The 20,634-nt window shown below is 29.9% G+C and overlaps 1 protein-coding gene across 1 annotated transcript; it reads left to right on the forward strand.

Annotated features, from left to right (window-relative positions):
- Window positions 1-112: 112 nt before the first annotated feature.
- Window positions 113-10,701, forward strand: LOC129756441 (CLIP domain-containing serine protease B4-like). The gene is made up of 5 exons (XM_055753316.1): window positions 113-296; window positions 381-547; window positions 9,642-9,892; window positions 9,947-10,239; window positions 10,306-10,701. Exons 1-5 carry the CDS (start codon window positions 218-220, stop codon window positions 10,605-10,607), a joined length of 1,092 nt encoding a protein of 363 aa, XP_055609291.1. The 5' UTR covers window positions 113-217; the 3' UTR covers window positions 10,608-10,701.
- Window positions 10,702-20,634: the final 9,933 nt, after the last annotated feature.

The raw sequence follows: 20,634 nt of genomic DNA on the forward strand, positions 1-20,634 counted from the left end.
CAATCGATGCAAATTGATTATCGCTACTCTTTTGAAATTAGCTTTCACTAACACAATTCCAAATGGAAAAACCGGAATCGCCCGAACAAAAGTTGCCTTCTTGAATTTACGTTTGTCTCTCAATCAATTCAGTTGTCTTCAAAGTAGAATTTTGTCCGGTCGCTGTTTCGCGTCTTCGCGGTAGTGTTAATTTTCGTCTCCTGAAGCTGTTCGAACTATGATACTTTTCAGGGGCATGGTCATTCTAGTGGCCTTGGCCCTAGTCGGTTTTCAAGTGCAATTTTCTTCCGCATTAGGCAAGAAACAAACTGGATTTACAATCCGGAGGCTGCAGATAATCTGAATGAAACACAATCTCTTCAATGTACTTATCTACTTAGGACTGAACGAGCCATGCGTCAACCCGAAGCAGCAGCCAGGAAGATGCGTGTCCTTGGCGGAATGTCCATCGTTGGCAGCCATTCTGAAGAAAAATAGCACGGACGCGGCAAATCGAACTTTCCTTCAGAAAAGTCAGTGTGGTGTTGGCTCGAAGGGAAAAATTCTAGTAAGTTGTAGATAGATTTGCTATAAAAAAACCGATGTAAGTTTGTATGGGAATAGTAAAACTCAGTTAATCAAACGCACCGCATGCTAAAATAATTTTTAGACCTACCAGAAAGCAACTCGCAAATTGAAGCTAAAGTTCGCGAAACGAGTAATTTTTTCAGGTTTTTTTTGGCAAAAAGTATAGGCTGCATGTCTGGTGTCTTAAAATTGGAAATTACAAACTTAATTCTACCTTCTATAGTTTATATTTTGCAAAGTTAAGCCTACTTTTCCAGTTATTATTAAGATCGAGCAAAAGTTATGACACAATGAATTTTTGTTTTTAATAGGCGCCTCAAACTCCTCTTAAATTATCAACATCTCAAAAAAGATTTGATAATTTTTGATAAACCTCCAAATATGGTAACCCTAACTTTGGTTTAATCACATGAAATTATAAAAACATTGATTTTCATAAAATTACAGCTACAACGTTTGGAAGTTATCAGGAAAGGAAAGGATCAGGAAAGTATAATAAATTTAATGAAATTATACGAAAATATTGTCAGAGAAAGGAACATTTTACTAAAACATCAATAGTCACATTTAGCCCGTACGATTTGATGTTCGATAATTTAAACAACATTTAAAATGAAATTGTTTTCTCGGAAACTGTTAAAGATTTCAACATTGAAATAATTCCGATGTATGGAAAACAGATGTTTGCCCATGTGTTTATAGTTTTCATACACATTATTTTGTATATATTTTTTAATTCACATGCGTTTCCGTCGGACGACATAACCTGATGGACAATATTCCTCCAATTCACTCGGCCCATGGCAACCGTTCTTCAAGTTTTGAGCATTCCACATTTGTCAGATCACGCTCCACTTGGTCTAACCACTTCACTCGTTGCGCCCCTACTCGCCTTATTCCAATCGGATTCGCAGTGAACACTTGTTTTGCAGGACGGTCTTTCGGCATTCTAGCTACATGTTCTGCTCAGCGTATCCGTCAAGTCTTCACCACCTTCTGGATACTGGGTTCGCCATAGAGTCGCGTGAGCTCGTGGCACCTCCACACTCTGTTATGCTGCACGCCACCAAAGATGGTTCTTAACACTCGTCGCTCGTAACACTCCGAGTGTATGTAGGTCCTCCTCGAGCAATACCCACGTCTTGTGCGCGTAGAGAACAACCGGCCTGAAATATGAGCGTCGTGTATAGGTTACATTTCGTGCAGGTGCTAAGTCTTCTCGACCGCAGCTGCTTGTGGAGTCGCTAGTAGGTTCTGCTTATCATTTGCCACCGATCTCACGGCTGCTGTCATTGTCTACGGTCACTAGTGAGCCGACATATACAAAGTTTTCAACTATCTCCAGCTCGGCATCGTCAACGTGGCCTTGTTATTACTGGACAAGCGGGCTCGGTCGATTTCGGAACCGCAGGCCAGCATGTACTTCGTCTTGGACGTATTAATCGTCAACCTAATCCTTCCTGCTTCGCGTTTCAGTTTACGGTAGACCTCATCCACCGTCGCAGATGATGTGCCGACTCTGTTAATGTCTTAGGCGAAGCAGATAAGTTGACTGGATCTGTTGAAAATCGTGCCTCGCATTTTGCCCATCGCTTGTCGATTAACACCTTCTTGCCGGATAGACTATCGCCTTGTCGAAGTCCCCTGCGCGATTCGAATGAATTCGGAAATTCAACTGAAATTCGCACACAGCACTGCGTTCTATCCATCACTGCCTTGATCAGTCTGGTTGACTCGCCAAGAAAGGCGTCGTACTTGTCCATAATTTTCCATAGCTCGTCCCTGTCGAACGGAAACTGTTCTGTCCCAGATCCGATCCATTAACCGGTGTAGGTAATCGGTCTGGGCCCTTTTGATATGTTCAGCTGCGATGCCATCCTTGCCAGCCGACTTTTTTCTATTCAGCTGGCGAATGGCTTCCTTTACTTCACTCATCGTTGGGAGTGGCTCCTCTACGTCGTTGGTTACGCCGGCGATGTACCTTCCCCTACCGTCTTGGTCGCTTACGTCCTAGTGTTCATCAACTTGTGTGCTTCCTTGGAACGATGCAGCTGCTCCAGTATACCTCTTGCATCGCTACGATGACGAATTTGCTGCTTTTCAATTCGTTGGAGAGCCTGGGGATACTGCCCATAAAATTTAAGAGACTGGCAGTTCCATGTTTCAAGTTTTCAATCGCTAGTCCCTTTTCGACTCATAGCATATCCGTCCAGCCTTCACCAACTTTTGGATACTGGAATCGGTTTGGAATGCCCGTATCAGCTAGATTAGTTTTATGAAATTAATTTGCGGCTTTATCGGTGAGGGTTAAAGAGTTGAAATGAAAAACGGATAGAAGATCAGAAGAAAATTCTAAGGATTTTGGAAAAAGCATGTGTCGTTCGACACATGTGCATTCACGTGGCGGTCAAACTATCCATAATAAACTGTATCGAAAAACGTAGTGCCTCCTCTGTTGCGTACTACTTCTTTAATACAGTTAATTGGTGCGGGACAAAGAATTTAGTATGTGGTCAAGCTTCTATTTCAAATGCTCTTCGCTCTTTTCACCACCTTAGAATTTTCTTCTGATCTTCTTTCCTTCTTTCACTTCAACTCTTCAACCCTCACCGATAAAGCCGCAAATTCATTTCATAAAACAAATTCACGGTGATTTCTCGTCTTAAATAGCTAGATTAGTTTTACACATTTTTTACTTTTTATCATTGAAACTGTTGAAAACGCAGGTTTCAGTGGTGGAATAGAGTTATCTTTATTCATGTTTCGTCTGTGAGGTCAGTAGGATACAACTATATTAATAAGCGATAGTTAATTTTCACTTTCCACTTCTTATATTCCCCAACCGGGAAAGTATTAATTTCTCAATGAGTACTTTGATATTCTTACCCAGAATATCTGGCAACACTGCAGTGTAACTGCTAACCACAATATGAATTAGCATCTCGTTGCGTGTACGATGATGACATTTGTACTGTGTACATCATCATCAACCTATTGTTCTCAGCAATCATCAATTGCGAATTGCCCAAAGCATGTTAAGAACCAAAACAAATACTGTTTTGGTTCTGCTGCAATCGGGAGCAATGCTGGAGCGGCGTCCGGAACAGCAGCAGACTAACCGTAAGTTTCAACAGAAACATTTAATCTACGCTCTAATCACAATCTTGCAGTGAAAATAGAAAAGCTTAATACTGATCCGATAAAAATTCGATGTGATCAAAATATAACCATAAAATATGGCCATTTGGCATCCTAACAATGTGTTGTGCCAAAAAACTAGAGACATCTAAATTTTCGCCAAAATTTCAGCTTTTACCTACTCTTATCATTAGTTCCTACCAATTTCAATTGAATTATACGAAAAATATGCGGATTTAGCCCGCCCGGTTTCAAAAATCGGATATTTTTACTACCTTTATGCAAAAATTAACACAGAAACAGTAAGAAATTTTAACAAAAAAATTGCTTTAACATATATAAAACGGATGTTCGATCAAGGGCATATAGTTTTCAGACTCATATCTATTGGAATACGGGATCAAATGAGTACTTTCCTTAATATGCGCATTTGGCCCGCCTCGCCCCTACACACATATTTTTGACTTCTGGCTTAACACGTTCGTCGCCATGGGAGCCATAATTGGGTGACGAGTCGAGTGTATTTCCTATCCCGTTGAAATTATCTTTTTCCAGTTAAAAATGTGAATTTAGAGGTTTCTTTATTATTTTCAAGCTTTATATAAAAAAATCATACATATGTAACACTGATATTCATAAACCTACAAATCTTTATTTTGATCATTTTATTTTTTTGATGTAAACATATTTCTGTTGACAAAATTTTCAAATCCGGTAGAATTCGACTCTGCTAAAAGTTTTTTTTTATAATTACTTACTTTCATGACTTCTCAAATCCATTACTACTTAAATTTATGATGCTTGACAAACAACATTATAAAGGGAGAATTGTTGTAGAATGAAATTACAAAAAAAAATGAGCTGTCTTAATATATAAGATCATCCTAATACAAAATAGATCGGAACGGACTCACCGAGGCAGCATAACAGGATAACAGGACTCTTTTGTTGGTTGATCTGGTAGCGCTTAATTTACCGGAAGCGAGTTTCAGTAACGACATAACCAAATTTGAATAAAAACAGATAAACTTCTTAAGAACTTGTTTTCAAATCTTTTTTTCTTCTTAACATGGTCCAATTTCGTATTTTTCAATTTTTCAAATAACGCTTCCATAGTCAAAAAAATCTATCGAGATAATTTTCACAGAGCTGTCATAAACACAACCGATCACTTTTTTTTCTCATGGCCAACTCCAATTTAATTGCAAGTATGCGGTACGATCAATTATTCCAATCCAATTATTTCTTCCCGATATACCTAACAATACTTTCTTTACGCAGAATTTAAAAAAAATTGGTCACTATTTTCCTCTTATTCAAATAATCATTGCAGAGCTTGTGGCAAGGCATATGCCACCATTGTCAAAACATTTAGTAAATTATGCCAAAACGCACTACATAATTTTCTATGTAATTCCCATTTCCCATATTATATTATTCCAAATAAGAAATTAATTTCGCACACGGAACGCCGACCTGGAGGTTGGGTGAACGCTGAACGGCACCCCGCGAACAGCTTCCATGTATAATTTAACCGGGCAATTCACTCATAACTAATATTCTCGCACATTCCCAATATTCTCATCTTCATTTTTTCCGCAAAATAGTTTAAATTACTAGATTTTGCTAAACTAAATTTGATGAAATTTTTTTGCACGAAAAAAAATCCGTGTTGGCCGTTCAGCACACGCCTCGAATCACATAAACAATTCTTAACCGTTTTTTTTTTAATTTTGTAATTTTGACATTGAACTTTACAAATTTAACAAAAAAAAAATAAGCAAAACATTCATTGGCAATTTTTTTAAAAGTCTGGAGACTTTCAAGTTGAGAGCAATTTTGTTACTGAGAAAAAAAATAACACACTTTAATCTTGGAAAAAAAGGGATTGAAATGCTTTTACCTTTTTGTAAACACACGTTAGAGGGCAGGCCCCAGCAAACATTTTTGTAGGTATATTTCTCAACAACTTTGTTATACGTCTCATATACATTATAGACTGATCGTATGAAACTCGAAAAAAAACAGCATTTACCTACCAAAGTGGAGGCAATATACATCAAGGTTGCGAAATCTCATGAGATTGAGATTTTTTTGAGTGAGATTTTCCCTTTTTGAATCTCAGTGTGATGCTAGGTAATCTCATCGTGAGTATCACAAACGGTTCTTGTCTTGAATGTCAACGCTTTCTCAGACTGAGAATCACGAGCAGAAAAACTACTTTTTGGAAGGCAGAGATGCCATGGAATAATATTTGTGCAAGCTCTTGAACAAAGAAACAAGTTTTATGGTTCAGAAAAAGCTGAACATACCACGACTTTTTAAAAACTGTCAGTTATACTTGATTAATGTTAAAGGCCAGTTATACTTTTTTTTAAACATTTTTATAGAGAACATACTATTGAAAGCTCAGTACAATCAGGTTGATGATAAGAATTTGTTTTTTTATTTATGTCTTAAGCAAAGTTGCGAAATCTCGTTCAGTATATTTTATCGAGTGAGGTTCTTCCTTTTTGAATCTCAGTGAACGTTAACGTTGATTGTGAATGAAAGTTTTGATTTTAAAACATCTTTCTGAAGAATGTATTACCATGACTTGTAAGAATCTGATTATAATATTTATATCTTAGTTTAATGAAAGTTTTACAGAATGAGCTAAAAGTTTTTATTACCAAATATCGCTCGTATTCAGAGGATTTAAGACATGCAAGTTATGAAATTGTATTTCCTACAGTAATGTACTTTTAAATCTCTTAAAAACGTTGATGCAAAGTTTTGCAATCATGGAAAAGAACCGCAAACATTGAAATGCCTAAGCTCAAAATTCTTCAAAAACCCCCAATGGCTTAATGTGCTTGCCAGAAAAAACATCTCAAATCTTCTGGACATTACAAGAAACTATAAAAAAATATAGCAAAATCTGAATTGCTAAATATTTGATTATTATAAATATTAACACAAAAAGTACCGCAAAGACAACTAAGCTGGGAAACACTAAAATTCAGAATTAAAATTATAAGAATCCACCGGGCCTAATTTTAATAATTTAGTATCTTTGAACTACCGAAAGTTATTATTGTCAATTTTGCAGGAAAAAGTTTTATGATTTTATTCATAGCATTCGAGCTATGCTTTGCTTTTACTTGTAGCGACAACCTTAAAAACGAAGTTGAGATTTATAGGTAGCTACATATGTAGAGTTTTAATATAAATGAAGAAAATAGTTTCTTAATCTTCCAAACAAATTAAATTTTAAAATATAAAAATAAAAAAAAAAAGATTGTTACCAACGAATAACCATTCCAATTAAAACGCATGGCATCCCAGCTTATGCAACCGGCTGGAATCGACCACATATGAAAAGCATTTATGAACCAAATAAAAAGTAATAAAGAAATATCAAAATTTTCACTTTCAAATGAAAGCGGCGGTTTGTAGCTTCTATCCTAATGGTTAATCTTTTTTATTTCAATTTAAAAAAGACATTTTAATGATTTTTTATGCATTTTAACGATTTTCTTTTTCAAGAGAAGGAAAGCCGGTTTTATTTGCACCGGCTCACAGATCTTTTTCAAATATTATCACGACTCGCGTGATGTTTGAAATTCCCTGTGGGAAATTTCTGAAGTAGAAAACATGATCGTTGCACCAAAAAGTAGGATATGATTCATACCAGCCTATCTAATGTCCGATAAATTCACTTATTCTATTAAGAGCGTTTCCAGAAGGTTTATAGAATTCTAAATAGAAAAAAGAATATGACAGAAATAATAATGTGCCATTGAATATTAAGATTGATGATATATTTTTGTACTACCATTTGGGGTAATTGTAAAATCGCTTCTTTTGTTAAGCGGCCTTACTTCTAATTTTTTGATTATTATCTTATGAGCTTTCAGACGCATGCATCAGAGATGAATTGTTCTTTAATTATCATAGCTGGATTTTTTTTAACGATTTTTGAGTACGTTTAAAAATGCCCTTCAAAAGAAATTCGTGAAACCCTTGGAAAAAACACTGTTCAATTGAATTAAAATGACTAGTTTAGACTGTTAATTGATCATTCACAGCCTAGTACATCATTTTGAAGTGGTTTTTGTGAAATCGGGAATGTTAAGATTGGTTTCGAAAATTGGTTTTCTCTACGGTTGTTCCGGATCTTTTACAGTCTCTAAGTGACTATTACTGTCAAAAATTCGGCAGAAAATTGCACTACTAATGAGTAGTTTGGAACAGAGAAGGGATGTCAAGGACCAAGGACGTTTAAAAAAAGATCGTTAGAAAAGAGATTTAAATAAAAGTTGAAACAAAGGACAGCTTATCACTGACATCACGGTTCTATTTTTTCATTTAGTTGATATAAAAAAGTAGGTTTTAATTCTGAATGTATAGATTCATATTTGTTAGAATACATGATCTTTATTAATATTCCTGAATTTAGATATCCTTCACTCGTACACAACATGCTCTGAAGAAGGGAACGTATGAAATTTGATGACTGTGATCATATTACAGTTCAACATATGTTTTTTTGTATGTCAACAGCCGAGAAAATACAAAAAAAAACCTTAAAAAAATCTGAGTTTTGAACTTTTTTTGTAAAAATTTCAGCCCTTGAGAGTTAAAACAAATATCGATTTTTCTATTAATGTATTCTATGCTTAGCTAACTAAGCATATTTTACTGATTTCAAATAGCCAGAAAATCGATTAGAAATGTTGCTATTAATCCCATATTATGTTGTTGCTTTTAATTTTGAAAACCAACAAAACGTCAACGACTGAATTTTATATTTTTTCATTTAAGTCGTCTTGACTATGAAATAATGTTATACATTTTTAAGTACCAAAGCGCCGTATTTGCAAATAATATTATAAAATTAAAGTGTTGTTCTCAACATTTTTAAGGTAGTGTGTTGTGTACATAGACAATTTTTAAAACATAGGTACCACGAGCTTTAAAACTTTCGTTATTAAAAAGTTTCAATAAACTCCAATCATTAAAGCGCTCTTATTTTCTTTATATCAAAGCGTTTGGAGTCGTCAATTTGGCGTGTTGCTAGTGTGAAAAGCTAATCACATTATTTGATACATTCAAATATTCCATAGATTCGTTATAAATTTAACTGTCGTCAAAAAATAGTAGGGGAAAAAGTGGGGAATATAGCTGAAGATTTCCCTAATGGGATTCTGGATTTCTGATTTTTTTTCTAGATGTGATGCTCAGTGAGTTTCGTTTGACATCGAAAGCTTTGAGCATCACAACGAAATTCATTGTGCTGCTTAATTGGTACTCATCACGATGAGTATCAAATTCAAATGATTATCTGAAATCTTGCAACTCTGATATACATACATACTTTCAACTTCTTTCTTAAGTGATAAGAGTATACGATTTGGACGATATTCGACACCATATTCATACATCCGAAAGAATGCAAGAGAGCACAAGTTTTTTCTCTCAACGTATGCGAACCGTTACCAGCGACAATATTTGCTGCCTCTGTCATTGGCAATTCTTGCACATACACCATTGATTTTAAGCGATCTGGTTGCACTGATGGTCGCAGAGAGTACAACAAAGCTGTTCTCTCACTTGACCCACGCGGGAGAAAGCAAAGGAACGAAATCGTCTTCAAAATCTGCAAACTTGGCGGACTTTTTATCATATCCGATTTAAACCATTAAATCCGACTTCGAGTAACGATTGTTACGACTCTTTACTTGCGTTAGTTGGAATAACGATTCGCAGTAACGTTTTTAATGACTTGAGTTATCATTTTAATGCGATTCTCAAGTGCCTGATAAATACAATTTTTGAATAACTGAAATTCTATTGATTACATTTTCACTCGTTACTTCTGGTACATTTAAAGTAATTTTTAACTAGCTTTTATTTTTTTTCGATGGAATCTCATTCGAAAATTAAATTTACAGGTATGTTGTGCTGGAGCCGCACCAATTCCGGCCAGCAACATCCTTCCGGGAACCGAGGAGTGCGGCTTGGACTTGGCCGACCGAATTGTCGGTGGGCAGGAAACGGGAATCGGTGAGTTTCCTTGGTTGGCCCTGTTGCAGTACCGGAAGCTGGCAGACGGAACTACTGGATATCACTGCGGCGGAACGCTGATCAATGTGCGCTACGTCCTGACGGCTGCCCATTGCTTTCTCCCGGAGCTATTTGAAGTGTAAGTTTTTGAGAAAATTGTATGACAAATTTTGATTTTTTTAATATATTTTAGAACAACCGTTCGACTAGGTGAGCACGATATCGATAACCACGGGCAGGACTGTAACAAGCTGGGTTGCGCCGAAGATCCGGAGGATTATGGCGTCGAGAAAATCAAAATCCATGAAAAATATCAGCCAAATAGTATCAACAATCTGCATGATATTGCTTTGATCCGAGTCAATCGGGACGTTGAGTACACCGATTACATCCAACCGATATGCCTGCCGGTATCCAGTGCTGCCAAAAACCTTGGCTTGACTGGGAAAAAGCTGACGGCGGCCGGCTGGGGACGTACTGAAACAAGTGTGTATAATTTTGAATTCCCTTTTTGAAAATCAGTGTCTTAATTTTTTTTAAAATTGTTTTTAGACAACCCCAGTAGCGTAAAACTTAAAGTGAAACTGGAAGTGGAAAATTCTGACGATTGTTTCGCAATTTACGCAACTCAGAACGTCATTCTCAAGGACACTCAGCTCTGTGCCGGGGGTCTGGCCGGGAAAGATACCTGCTCCGGAGATTCCGGTGGGCCGTTGATGCAGAAAACAGGAGTCAACTACTTCCAATACGGCATCGTTAGCTTTGGCCCGAACAAGTGTGGCCTGGCGGGAGTTCCGGGAGTCTACACCAACGTCCCGAAATACATCGATTGGATTCAGAAGAATTTGGAATAAATCGCTTTGAGTGTTGTTGCTGAAGGGCTCGTTTGTAAACAAAAAAGGAATAATTTCATAAGCGACAACAGAATATAAACAATCTTGAAAAATATTTATTTGTATTTTTTTTTTACAGCTTGTAACTATATTTGGATACATATGACACAAAATTATAAACAAATGATAGATTTATCAATTCTAAAATTATGATTACAGAATTTTGAAAGCAGTAAAACCACAATGAACTCAAGAATTTAAGATCAATTTTTTAAAAGTATTTTGATAAAATCATAATTTTCATATAAATAACATAATTTACAACTACATGGAGATTTTTGAATAACTGGATTCTGGAATATCTTGTATGATCCCGTTTCTATGACATTATAAGATCATGTTTACTGGTGTTGGGAAAAAGTGGTAGAAATTTTGACATTTTGAAAATTTTACCATGCAAAAATGTTTTCAAGATCTTTGAACGTTGTATTTTTTTACAGCACTGTTTCTATTTCAGCCTTATGTGATAGAAATATTGCTATTATTGCATCACAGCAGGCGAAACTACGACACGTGTTGTTAAAAAACTTGAAGGCCACAGATCTTGAAAATGTTTTTGCATGGCAAAATATTCAATAGGTGCAAAAAGTGACAAAATTTCAACCACGTTTTCCCGACACCAGAGAACTTACTTTAATCTCACTTTAGTAACACTTTATAAAGTCCTAGCATATGGTAACTTTCAAATGGAAGAGGTTAAAAAATAAAGACTAATAGACTTACAATTAAAAAAAAGATGCCTTACCACGTGTTTCAAGCGAAAATAATACATTGAAAAAATAATTGGGTAAAATTACTATTGGAAGGGTAAAAAAGGAAGCGGCAAAAAAGGCAACAAAAATCGGTCGAATTTAATAAAGATATTAAAATTATTGACAATTTTAGAACGACTTTTTTTTAAGTTGTCAATTTTTTCATATTTTTTATTTTTGCCAATTTGGTCAATTCAGTTCATTTTGTCAATTTTGTCAACATTGTGAATTTTGTCAATATTGTCAACATTGTGAAATTTGTCAATATTTTCAATTTTATTAAATTTGTAAATGTTGCCTATATTGTCAAATATGTTTATGTTGCCAATTTTGTCATTTTTGTGCTTTTTGTCATTTTTGTCATTTTTGTCATTTTTGTCATTTTTGTCATTTTTGTCATTTTTGTCATTTTTGTCATTTTTGTCATTTTTGTCATTTTTGTCATTTTTGTCATTTTTGTCATTTTTGTCATTTTTGTCATTTTTGTCATTTTTGTCATTTTTGTCATTTTTGTCATTTTTGTCATTTTTGTCATTTTTGTCATTTTTGTCATTTTTGTCATTTTTGTCATTTTTGTCATTTTTGTCATTTTTGTCATTTTTGTCATTTTTGTCATTTTTGTCATTTTTGTCATTTTTGTCATTTTTGTCATTTTTGTCATTTTTGTCATTTTTGTCATTTTTGTCATTTTTGTCATTTTTGTCATTTTTGTCATTTTTGTCATTTTTGTCATTTTTGTCATTTTTGTCATTTTTGTCATTTTTGTCATTTTTGTCATTTTTGTCATTTTTGTCATTTTTGTCATTTTTGTCATTTTTGTCATTTTTGTCATTTTTGTCATTTTTGTCATTTTTGTCATTTTTGTCATTTTTGTCATTTTTGTCATTTTTGTCATTTTTGTCATTTTTGTCATTTTTGTCATTTTTGTCATTTTTGTCATTTTTGTCATTTTTGTCATTTTTGTCATTTTTGTCATTTTTGTCATTTTTGTCATTTTTGTCATTTTTGTCATTTTTGTCATTTTTGTCATTTTTGTCATTTTTGTCATTTTTGTCATTTTTGTCATTTTTGTCATTTTTGTCATTTTTGTCATTTTTGTCATTTTTGTCATTTTTGTCATTTTTGTCATTTTTGTCATTTTTGTCATTTTTGTCATTTTTGTCATTTTTGTCATTTTTGTCATTTTTGTCATTTTTGTCATTTTTGTCATTTTTGTCATTTTTGTCATTTTTGTCATTTTTGTCATTTTTGTCATTTTTGTCATTTTTGTCATTTTTGTCATTTTTGTCATTTTTGTCATTTTTGTCATTTTTGTCATTTTTGTCATTTTTGTCATTTTTGTCATTTTTGTCATTTTTGTCATTTTTGTCATTTTTGTCATTTTTGTCATTTTTGTCATTTTTGTCATTTTTGTCATTTTTGTCATTTTTGTCAATTTTGTCATTTTTGTCATTTTTGTCATTTTTGTCATTTTTGTCATTTTTGTCATTTTTGTCATTTTTGTCATTTTTGTCATTTTTGTCATTTTTGTCATTTTTGTCATTTTTGTCATTTTTGTCATTTTTGTCATTTTTGTCATTTTTGTCATTTTTGTCATTTTTGTCATTTTTGTCATTTTTGTCATTTTTGTCATTTTTGTCATTTTTGTCATTTTTGTCATTTTTGTCATTTTTGTCATTTTTGTCATTTTTGTCATTTTTGTCATTTTTGTCATTTTTGTCATTTTTGTCATTTTTGTCATTTTTGTCATTTTTGTCATTTTTGTCATTTTTGTCATTTTTGTCATTTTTGTCATTTTTGTCATTTTTGTCATTTTTGTCATTTTTGTCATTTTTGTCATTTTTGTCATTTTTGTCATTTTTGTCATTTTTGTCATTTTTGTCATTTTTGTCATTTTTGTCATTTTTGTCATTTTTGTCATTTTTGTCATTTTTGTCATTTTTGTCATTTTTGTCATTTTTGTCATTTTTGTCATTTTTGTCATTTTTGTCATTTTTGTCATTTTTGTCATTTTTGTCATTTTTGTCATTTTTGTCATTTTTGTCATTTTTGTCATTTTTGTCATTTTTGTCATTTTTGTCATTTTTGTCATTTTTGTCATTTTTGTCATTTTTGTCATTTTTGTCATTTTTGTCATTTTTGTCATTTTTGTCATTTTTGTCATTTTTGTCATTTTTGTCATTTTTGTCATTTTTGTCATTTTTGTCATTTTTGTCATTTTTGTCATTTTTGTCATTTTTGTCATTTTTGTCATTTTTGTCATTTTTGTCATTTTTGTCATTTTTGTCATTTTTGTCATTTTTGTCATTTTTGTCATTTTTGTCATTTTTGTCATTTTTGTCATTTTTGTCATTTTTGTCATTTTTGTCATTTTTGTCATTTTTGTCATTTTTGTCATTTTTGTCATTTTTGTCATTTTTGTCATTTTTGTCATTTTTGTCATTTTTGTCATTTTTGTCATTTTTGTCATTTTTGTCATTTTTGTCATTTTTGTCATTTTTGTCATTTTTGTCATTTTTGTCATTTTTGTCATTTTTGTCATTTTTGTCATTTTTGTCATTTTTGTCATTTTTGTCATTTTTGTCATTTTTGTCATTTTTGTCATTTTTGTCATTTTTGTCATTTTTGTCATTTTTGTCATTTTTGTCATTTTTGTCATTTTTGTCATTTTTGTCATTTTTGTCATTTATGTCATTTTTGTCATTTTTGTCATTTTTGTCATTTTTGTCATTTTTGTCATTTTTGTCATTTTTGTCATTTTTGTCATTTTTGTCATTTTTGTCATTTTTGTCATTTTTGTCATTTTTGTCATTTTTGTCATTTTTGTCATTTTTGTCATTTTTGTCATTTTTGTCATTTTTGTCATTTTTGTCATTTTTGTCATTTTTGTCATTTTTGTCATTTTTGTCATTTTTGTCATTTTTGTCATTTTTGTCATTTTTGTCATTTTTGTCATTTTTGTCATTTTTGTCATTTTTGTCATTTTTGTCATTTTTGTCATTTTTGTCATTTTTTTCATTTTTTTTATTTTTTTTCATTTTTGTCATTGTTGTCATTTTTTTTCATTTTTGTCATTTTTGTCAATTTGGTCAATTTTGTCAATTTTGTCAATTTTGTCAATTTTGTCAATTTTGTCAATTTTGTCAATTTTGTCAATTTTGTCAATTTTGTCAATTTTGTCAATTTTGTCAATTTTGTCAATTTTGTCAATTTTGTCAATTTTGTCAATTTTGTCAATTTTGTCAATTTTGTCAATTTTGTCAATTTTGTCAATTTTGTCAATTTTGTCAATTTTGTCAATTTTGTCAATTTTGTCAATTTTGTCAATTTTGTCAATTTTGTCAATTTTGTCAATTTTGTCAATTTTGTCAATTTTGTCAATTTTGTCAATTTTGTCAATTTTGTCAATTTTGTCAATTTTGTCAATTTTGTCAATTTTGTCAATTTTGTCAATTTTGTCAATTTTGTCAATTTTGTCAATTTTGTCAATTTTGTCAATTTTGTCAATTTTGTCAATTTTGTCAATTTTGTCAATTTTGTCAATTTTGTCAATTTTGTCAATTTTGTCAATTTTGTCAATTTTATCAATTTTGGCAATTTTGTCAGTTTTTTTCAGTTTTGTCAATTTTGTCAATTTTGTCAATATTGTCAATTTTGTCAATTTTGTCAATTTTGTCAATTTTGTCAATTTTGTCAATTTTGTCAATTTTGTCAATTTTGTCAATTTTGTCAATTTTGTCAATTTTGTCAATTTTGTCAATTTTGTCAATTTTGTCAATTTTGTCAATTTTGTCAATTTTGTCAATTTTGTCATTTTTGTCAATTTTGTCAATTTTGTCAGTTTCGTCAATTTTTTTCAATTTTGTCAATTTTGTCAATTTTGTCAATTTTGTCAATTTTGTCAATTTTGTCAATTTTGTCAATTTTGTCAATTTTGTCAATTTTGTCAATTTTGTTAATTTTGTCAATTATGTCAATTTTGTCAATTTTGTCAATTTTGCCAATTTTGTCAATTTTGTCAATTTTGTCAATTTTGTCAATTTTGTCAATTTTGTCAATTTTGTCAATTTTGTCAATTTTGTCAATTTTGTCAATTTTGTCAATTTTGTCAATTTTGTCAATTTTGTCAATTTTGTCAATTTTGTCAATTTTGTCAATTTTGTCAATTTTGTCAATTTTGTCAATTTTGTCAATTTTGTCAATTCTGTCAATTTTGTCAATTTTGTCAATTTTGTCAATTTTGTCAATTTTGTCAATTTTGTCAATTTTGTCAATTTTGTCAATTTTGTCAATTTTGTCAATTTTGTCAATTTTGTCAATTTTGTCAATTTTGTCAATTTTGTCAATTTTGTCAATTTTGTCAATTTTGTCAATTTTGTCAATTTTGTCAATTTTGTCAATTTTGTCAATTTTGTCAATTTTGTCAATTTTGTCAATTTTGTCAATTTTGTCAATTTTGTCAATTTTGTCAATTTTGTCAATTTTGTCAATTTTGTCAATTTTGTCAATTTTGTCAATTTTGTCAATTTTGTCAATTTTGTCAATTTTGTCAATTTTGTCAATTTTGTCAATTTTGTCAATTTTGTCAATTTTGTCAATTTTGTCAATTTTGTCAATTTTGTCAATTTTGTCAATTTTGTCAATTTTGTCAATTTTGTCAATTTTGTCAATTTTGTCAATTTTGTCAATTTTGTCAATTTTGTCAATTTTGTCAATTTTGTCAATTTTGTCAATTTTGTCAATTTTGTCAATTTTGTCAATTTTGTCAATTTTGTCAATTTTGTCAATTTTGTCAATTTTGTCAATTTTGTCAATTTTGTCAATTTTGTCAATTTTGTCAATTTTGTCAATTTTGTCAATTTTGTCAATTTTGTCAATTTTGTCAATTTTGTCAATTTTGTCAATTTTGTCAATTTTGTCAATTTTGTCAATTTTGTCAATTTTGTCAATTTTGTCAATTTTGTCAATTTTGTCAATTTTGTCAATTTTGTCAATTTTGTCAATTTTGTCAATTTTGTCAATTTTGTCAATTTTGTCAATTTTGTCAATTTTGTCAATTTTGTCAATTTTGTCAATTTTGTCAATTTTGTCAATTTTGTCAATTTTGTCAATTTTGTCAATTTTGTCAATTTTGTCAATTTTGTCAATTTTGTCAATTTTGTCAATTTTGTCAATTTTGTCAATTTTATCAATTTTGGCAATTTTGTCAGTTTTGTCAGTTTTGTCAGTTTTGTCAATTTTGTCAATATTGTCATTTTTGTCAATTTTGTCAATTTTGTCAATTTTGTCAATTTTGTCAATTTTGTCAATTTTGTCAATTTTGTCAATTTTGTCAATTTTGTCAATTTTGTCAATTTTGTCAATTTTGTCAATTTTGTCAATTTTGTCAATTTTGTCAATTTTGTCAATTTTGTCAATTTTGTCAATTTTGTCAATTTTGTCAATTTTGTCAATTTTGTCAATTTTGTCAATTTTGTCAATTTTGTCAATTTTGTCAATTTTGTCAATTTTGTCAATTTTGTCAATTTTGTCAATTTTGTCAATTTTGTCAATTTTGTCAATTTTGTCAATTTTGTCAATTTTGTCAATTTTGTCAATTTTGTCAATTTTGTCAATTTTGTCAATTTTGTCAATTTTGTCAATTTTGTCAATTTTGTCAATTTTGTCAATTTTGTCAATTTTGTCAATTTTGTCAATTTTGTCAATTTTGTCAATTTTGTCAATTTTGTCAATTTTGTCAATTTTGTCAATTTTGTCAATTTTGTCAATTTTGTCAATTTTGTCAATTTTGTCAATTTTGTCAATTTTGTCAATTTTGTCAATTTTGTCAATTTTGTCAATTTTGTCAATTTTGTCAATTTTGTCAATTTTGTCAATTTTGTCAATTTTGTCAATTTTGTCAATTTTGTCAATTTTGTCAATTTTGTCAATTTTGTCAATTTTGTCAATTTTGTCATTTTTGTCAATTTTGTCAATTTTGTCAGTTTCGTCAATTTTTTTCAATTTTGTCAATTTTGTCAATTTTGTCAATTTTGTCAATTTTGTCAATTTTGTCAATTTTGTCAATTTTGTCAATTTTGTCAATTTTGTCAATTTTGTCAATTTTGTCAATTTTGTCAATTTTGTCAATTTTGTCAATTTTGTCAATTTTGTCAATTTTGTCAATTTTGTCAATTTTGTCAATTTTGTCAATTTTGTCAATTTTGTCAATTTTGTCAATTTTGTTAATTTTGTCAATTTTGTCAATTTTGTCAATTTTGTCAATTTTGTCAATTTTGTCAATTTTGTCAATTTTGTCAATTTTGTCAATTTTGTCAATTATGTCAATTTTGTCAATTTTGTCAATTTTGCCAATTTTGTCAATTTTGTCAATTTTGTCAATTTTGTCAATTTTGTCAATTTTGTCAATTTTGTCAATTTTGTCAATTTTGTCAATTTTGTCAATTTTGTCAATTTTGTCAATTTTGTCAATTTTGTCAATTTTGTCAATTTTGTCAATTTTGTCAATTTTGTCAATTTTGTCAATTTTGTCAATTTTGTCAATTTTGTCAATTTTGTCAATTCTGTCAATTTTGTCAATTTTGTCAATTTTGTCAATTTTGTCAATTTTGTCAATTTTGTCAATTTTGTCAATTTTGTCAATTTTGTCAATTTTGTCAATTTTGTCAATTTTGTCAATTTTGTCAATTTTGTCAATTTTGTCAATTTTGTCAATTTTGTCAATTTTGTCAATTTTGTCAATTTTGTCAATTTTGTCAATTTTGTCAATTTTGTCAATTTTGTCAATTTTGTCAATTTTGTCAATTTTGTCAATTTTGTCAATTTTGTCAATTTTGTCAATTTTGTCAATTTTGTCAATTTTGTCAATTTTGTCAATTTTGTCAATTTTGTCAATTTTGTCAATTTTGTTAATTTTGTCAATTTTGTCAATTTTGTCAATTTTGTCAATTTTGTCAATTTTGTCAATTTTGTCAATTTTGTCAATTTTGTCAATTTTGTCAATTTCGTCAATTTTGTCAATTTTGTCAATTTTGTCAATTTTGTCAATTTTGTCAATTTTGTCAATTTTGTCAATTTTGTCAATTTTGTCAATTTTGTCAATTTTGTCAATTTTGTCAATTTTGTCAATTTTGTCAATTTTGTCAATTTTGTCAATTTTGTCAATTTTGTCAATTTTGTCAATTTTGTCAATTTTGTCAATTTTGTCAATTTTGTCAATTTTGTCAATTTTGTCAATTTTGTCAATTTCGTCAATTTTGTCAATTTTGTCAATTTTGTCAATTTTGTCAATTTTGTCAATTTTGTCAATTTTGTCAATTTTGTCAATTTTGTCAATTTTGTCAATTTTTTCAATTTTGTCAATTTTGTCAATTTTGTCAATTTTGTCAATTTTGTCAATTTTGTCAATTTTGTCAATTTTGTCAATTTTGTCAATTTTGTCAATTTTGTCAATTTTATCAATTTTGTCAATTTTGTCAATTTTGTCAATTTTGTCAATTTTGTCAATTTTGTCAATTTTGTCAATTTTGTCAATTTTGTCAATTTTGTCAATTTTGTCAATTTTGTCAATTTTGTCAATTTTGTCAATTTTGAAAATTTTGTCAATTTTGTCAATTTTGGCAATTTTGTCAGTTTTGTCAGTTTTGTCAATTTTGTCAATATTGTCAATATTGTCAATTTTGTCATTTTTGTCAATTTTGTCAATTTTGTCAATTTTGTCATTTTTGTCAATTTTGTCAATTTTGTCAATTTTGTCAGTTTCGTCAATTTTTTTCAATTATGTCAATTTTGTCAATTTTGTCAATTTTGTCGATTTTGTCAATTTTGTCAATTTTGTCAATTTTGTCAATTTTGTCAATTTTGTCAATTTTGTCAATTTTGTCAATTTTGTCAATTTTGTCAATTTTGTCAATTTTGTCAATTTTGTCAATTTTGTCAATTTTGTCAATTTTGTCAATTTTGTCAATTTTGTCAATTTTGTCAATTTTGTCAATTTTGTCAATTTTGTCAATTTTGTCAATTTTGTCAATTTTGTCAATTTTGTCAATTTTGTCAATTTTGTCAATTTTGTCAATTTTGTCAATTTTGTCAATTTTGTCAATTTTGTCAATTTTGTCAATTTTGTCAATTTTGTCAATTTTGTCAATTTTGTCAATTTTGTCAATTTTGTCAATTTTGTCAATTTTGTCAATTTTGTCAATTTTGTCAATTTTGTCAATTTTGTCAATTTTGTCAATTTTGTCAATTTTGTCAATTTTGTCAATTTTGTCAATTTTGTCAATTTTGTCAATTTTGTCAATTTTGTCAATTTTGTCAATTTTGTCAATTTTGTCAATTTTGTCAATTTTGTCAATTTTGTCAATTTTGTCAATTTTGTCAATTTTGTCAATTTTGTCAATTTTGTCAACTTTTTCAGTTTTGTCAATTTTGTCAATTTTGTCAATTTTGTCAATTTTGTCAATTTTGTCAATTTTATCAATTTTGTCAATTTTGTCAATTTTGTCAATTTTGTCAATTTTGTCAATTTTGTCAATTTTGTCAATTTTGTCAATTTTGTCAATTTTGTCAATTTTGTCAATTTTGTCAATTTTGTCAATTTTGTCAATTTTGTCAATTTTGTCAATTTTGTCAATTTTGTCAATTTTGTCAATTTTGTCAATTTTGTCAATTTTGTCAATTTTGTCAATTTTATCAATTTTGTCAATTTTGTCAATTTTGTCAATTTTGTCAATTTTGTCAATTTTGTCAATTTTGTCAATTTTGTCAATTTTGTCAATTTTGTCAATTTTGTCAATTTTGTCAATTTTGTCAATTTTGTCAATTTTGTCAATTTTGTCAATTTTGTCAATTTTGTCAATTTTGTCAATTTTGTCAATTTTGTCAATTTTGTCAATTTTGTCAATTTTGTCAATTTTGTCAATTTTGTCAATTTTGTCAATTTTGTCAATTTTGTCAATTTTGTCAATTTTGTCAATTTTGTCAATTTTGTCAATTTTGTCAATTTTGTCATTTTTGTCAATTTTGTCAATTTTTTCAGTTTTGTCAATTTTGTCAATTTTGTCAATTTTGTCAATTTTGTCAATTTTATCAATTTTGTCAATTTTGTCAATTTTGTCAATTTTGTCAATTTTGTCAATTTTGTCAATTTTGTCAATTTTGTCAATTTTGTCAATTTTGTCAATTTTGTCAATTTTGTCAATTTTGTCAATTTTGTCAATTTTGTCAATTTTGTCAAT

Source organism: Uranotaenia lowii, chromosome 3 (assembly GCF_029784155.1).
Source record: "Uranotaenia lowii strain MFRU-FL chromosome 3, ASM2978415v1, whole genome shotgun sequence".
NCBI classification, from domain to species: Eukaryota; Metazoa; Arthropoda; class Insecta; order Diptera; family Culicidae; genus Uranotaenia; species Uranotaenia lowii.

Coding starts and splice junctions, on each gene's coding strand:
- LOC129756441 (XM_055753316.1), top strand. CDS start 218: ATGATACTTTTCAGGGGCATGGTCATTCTAGTGGCCTTGGCCCTAGTC. Junction 548..9,641: donor GCTCGAAGGGAAAAATTCTA/GTAAGTTGTAGA, acceptor TTAAATTTACAG/GTATGTTGTGCTGGAGCCGC. Junction 10,240..10,305: donor CTGGGGACGTACTGAAACAA/GTGTGTATAATT, acceptor AATTGTTTTTAG/ACAACCCCAGTAGCGTAAAA.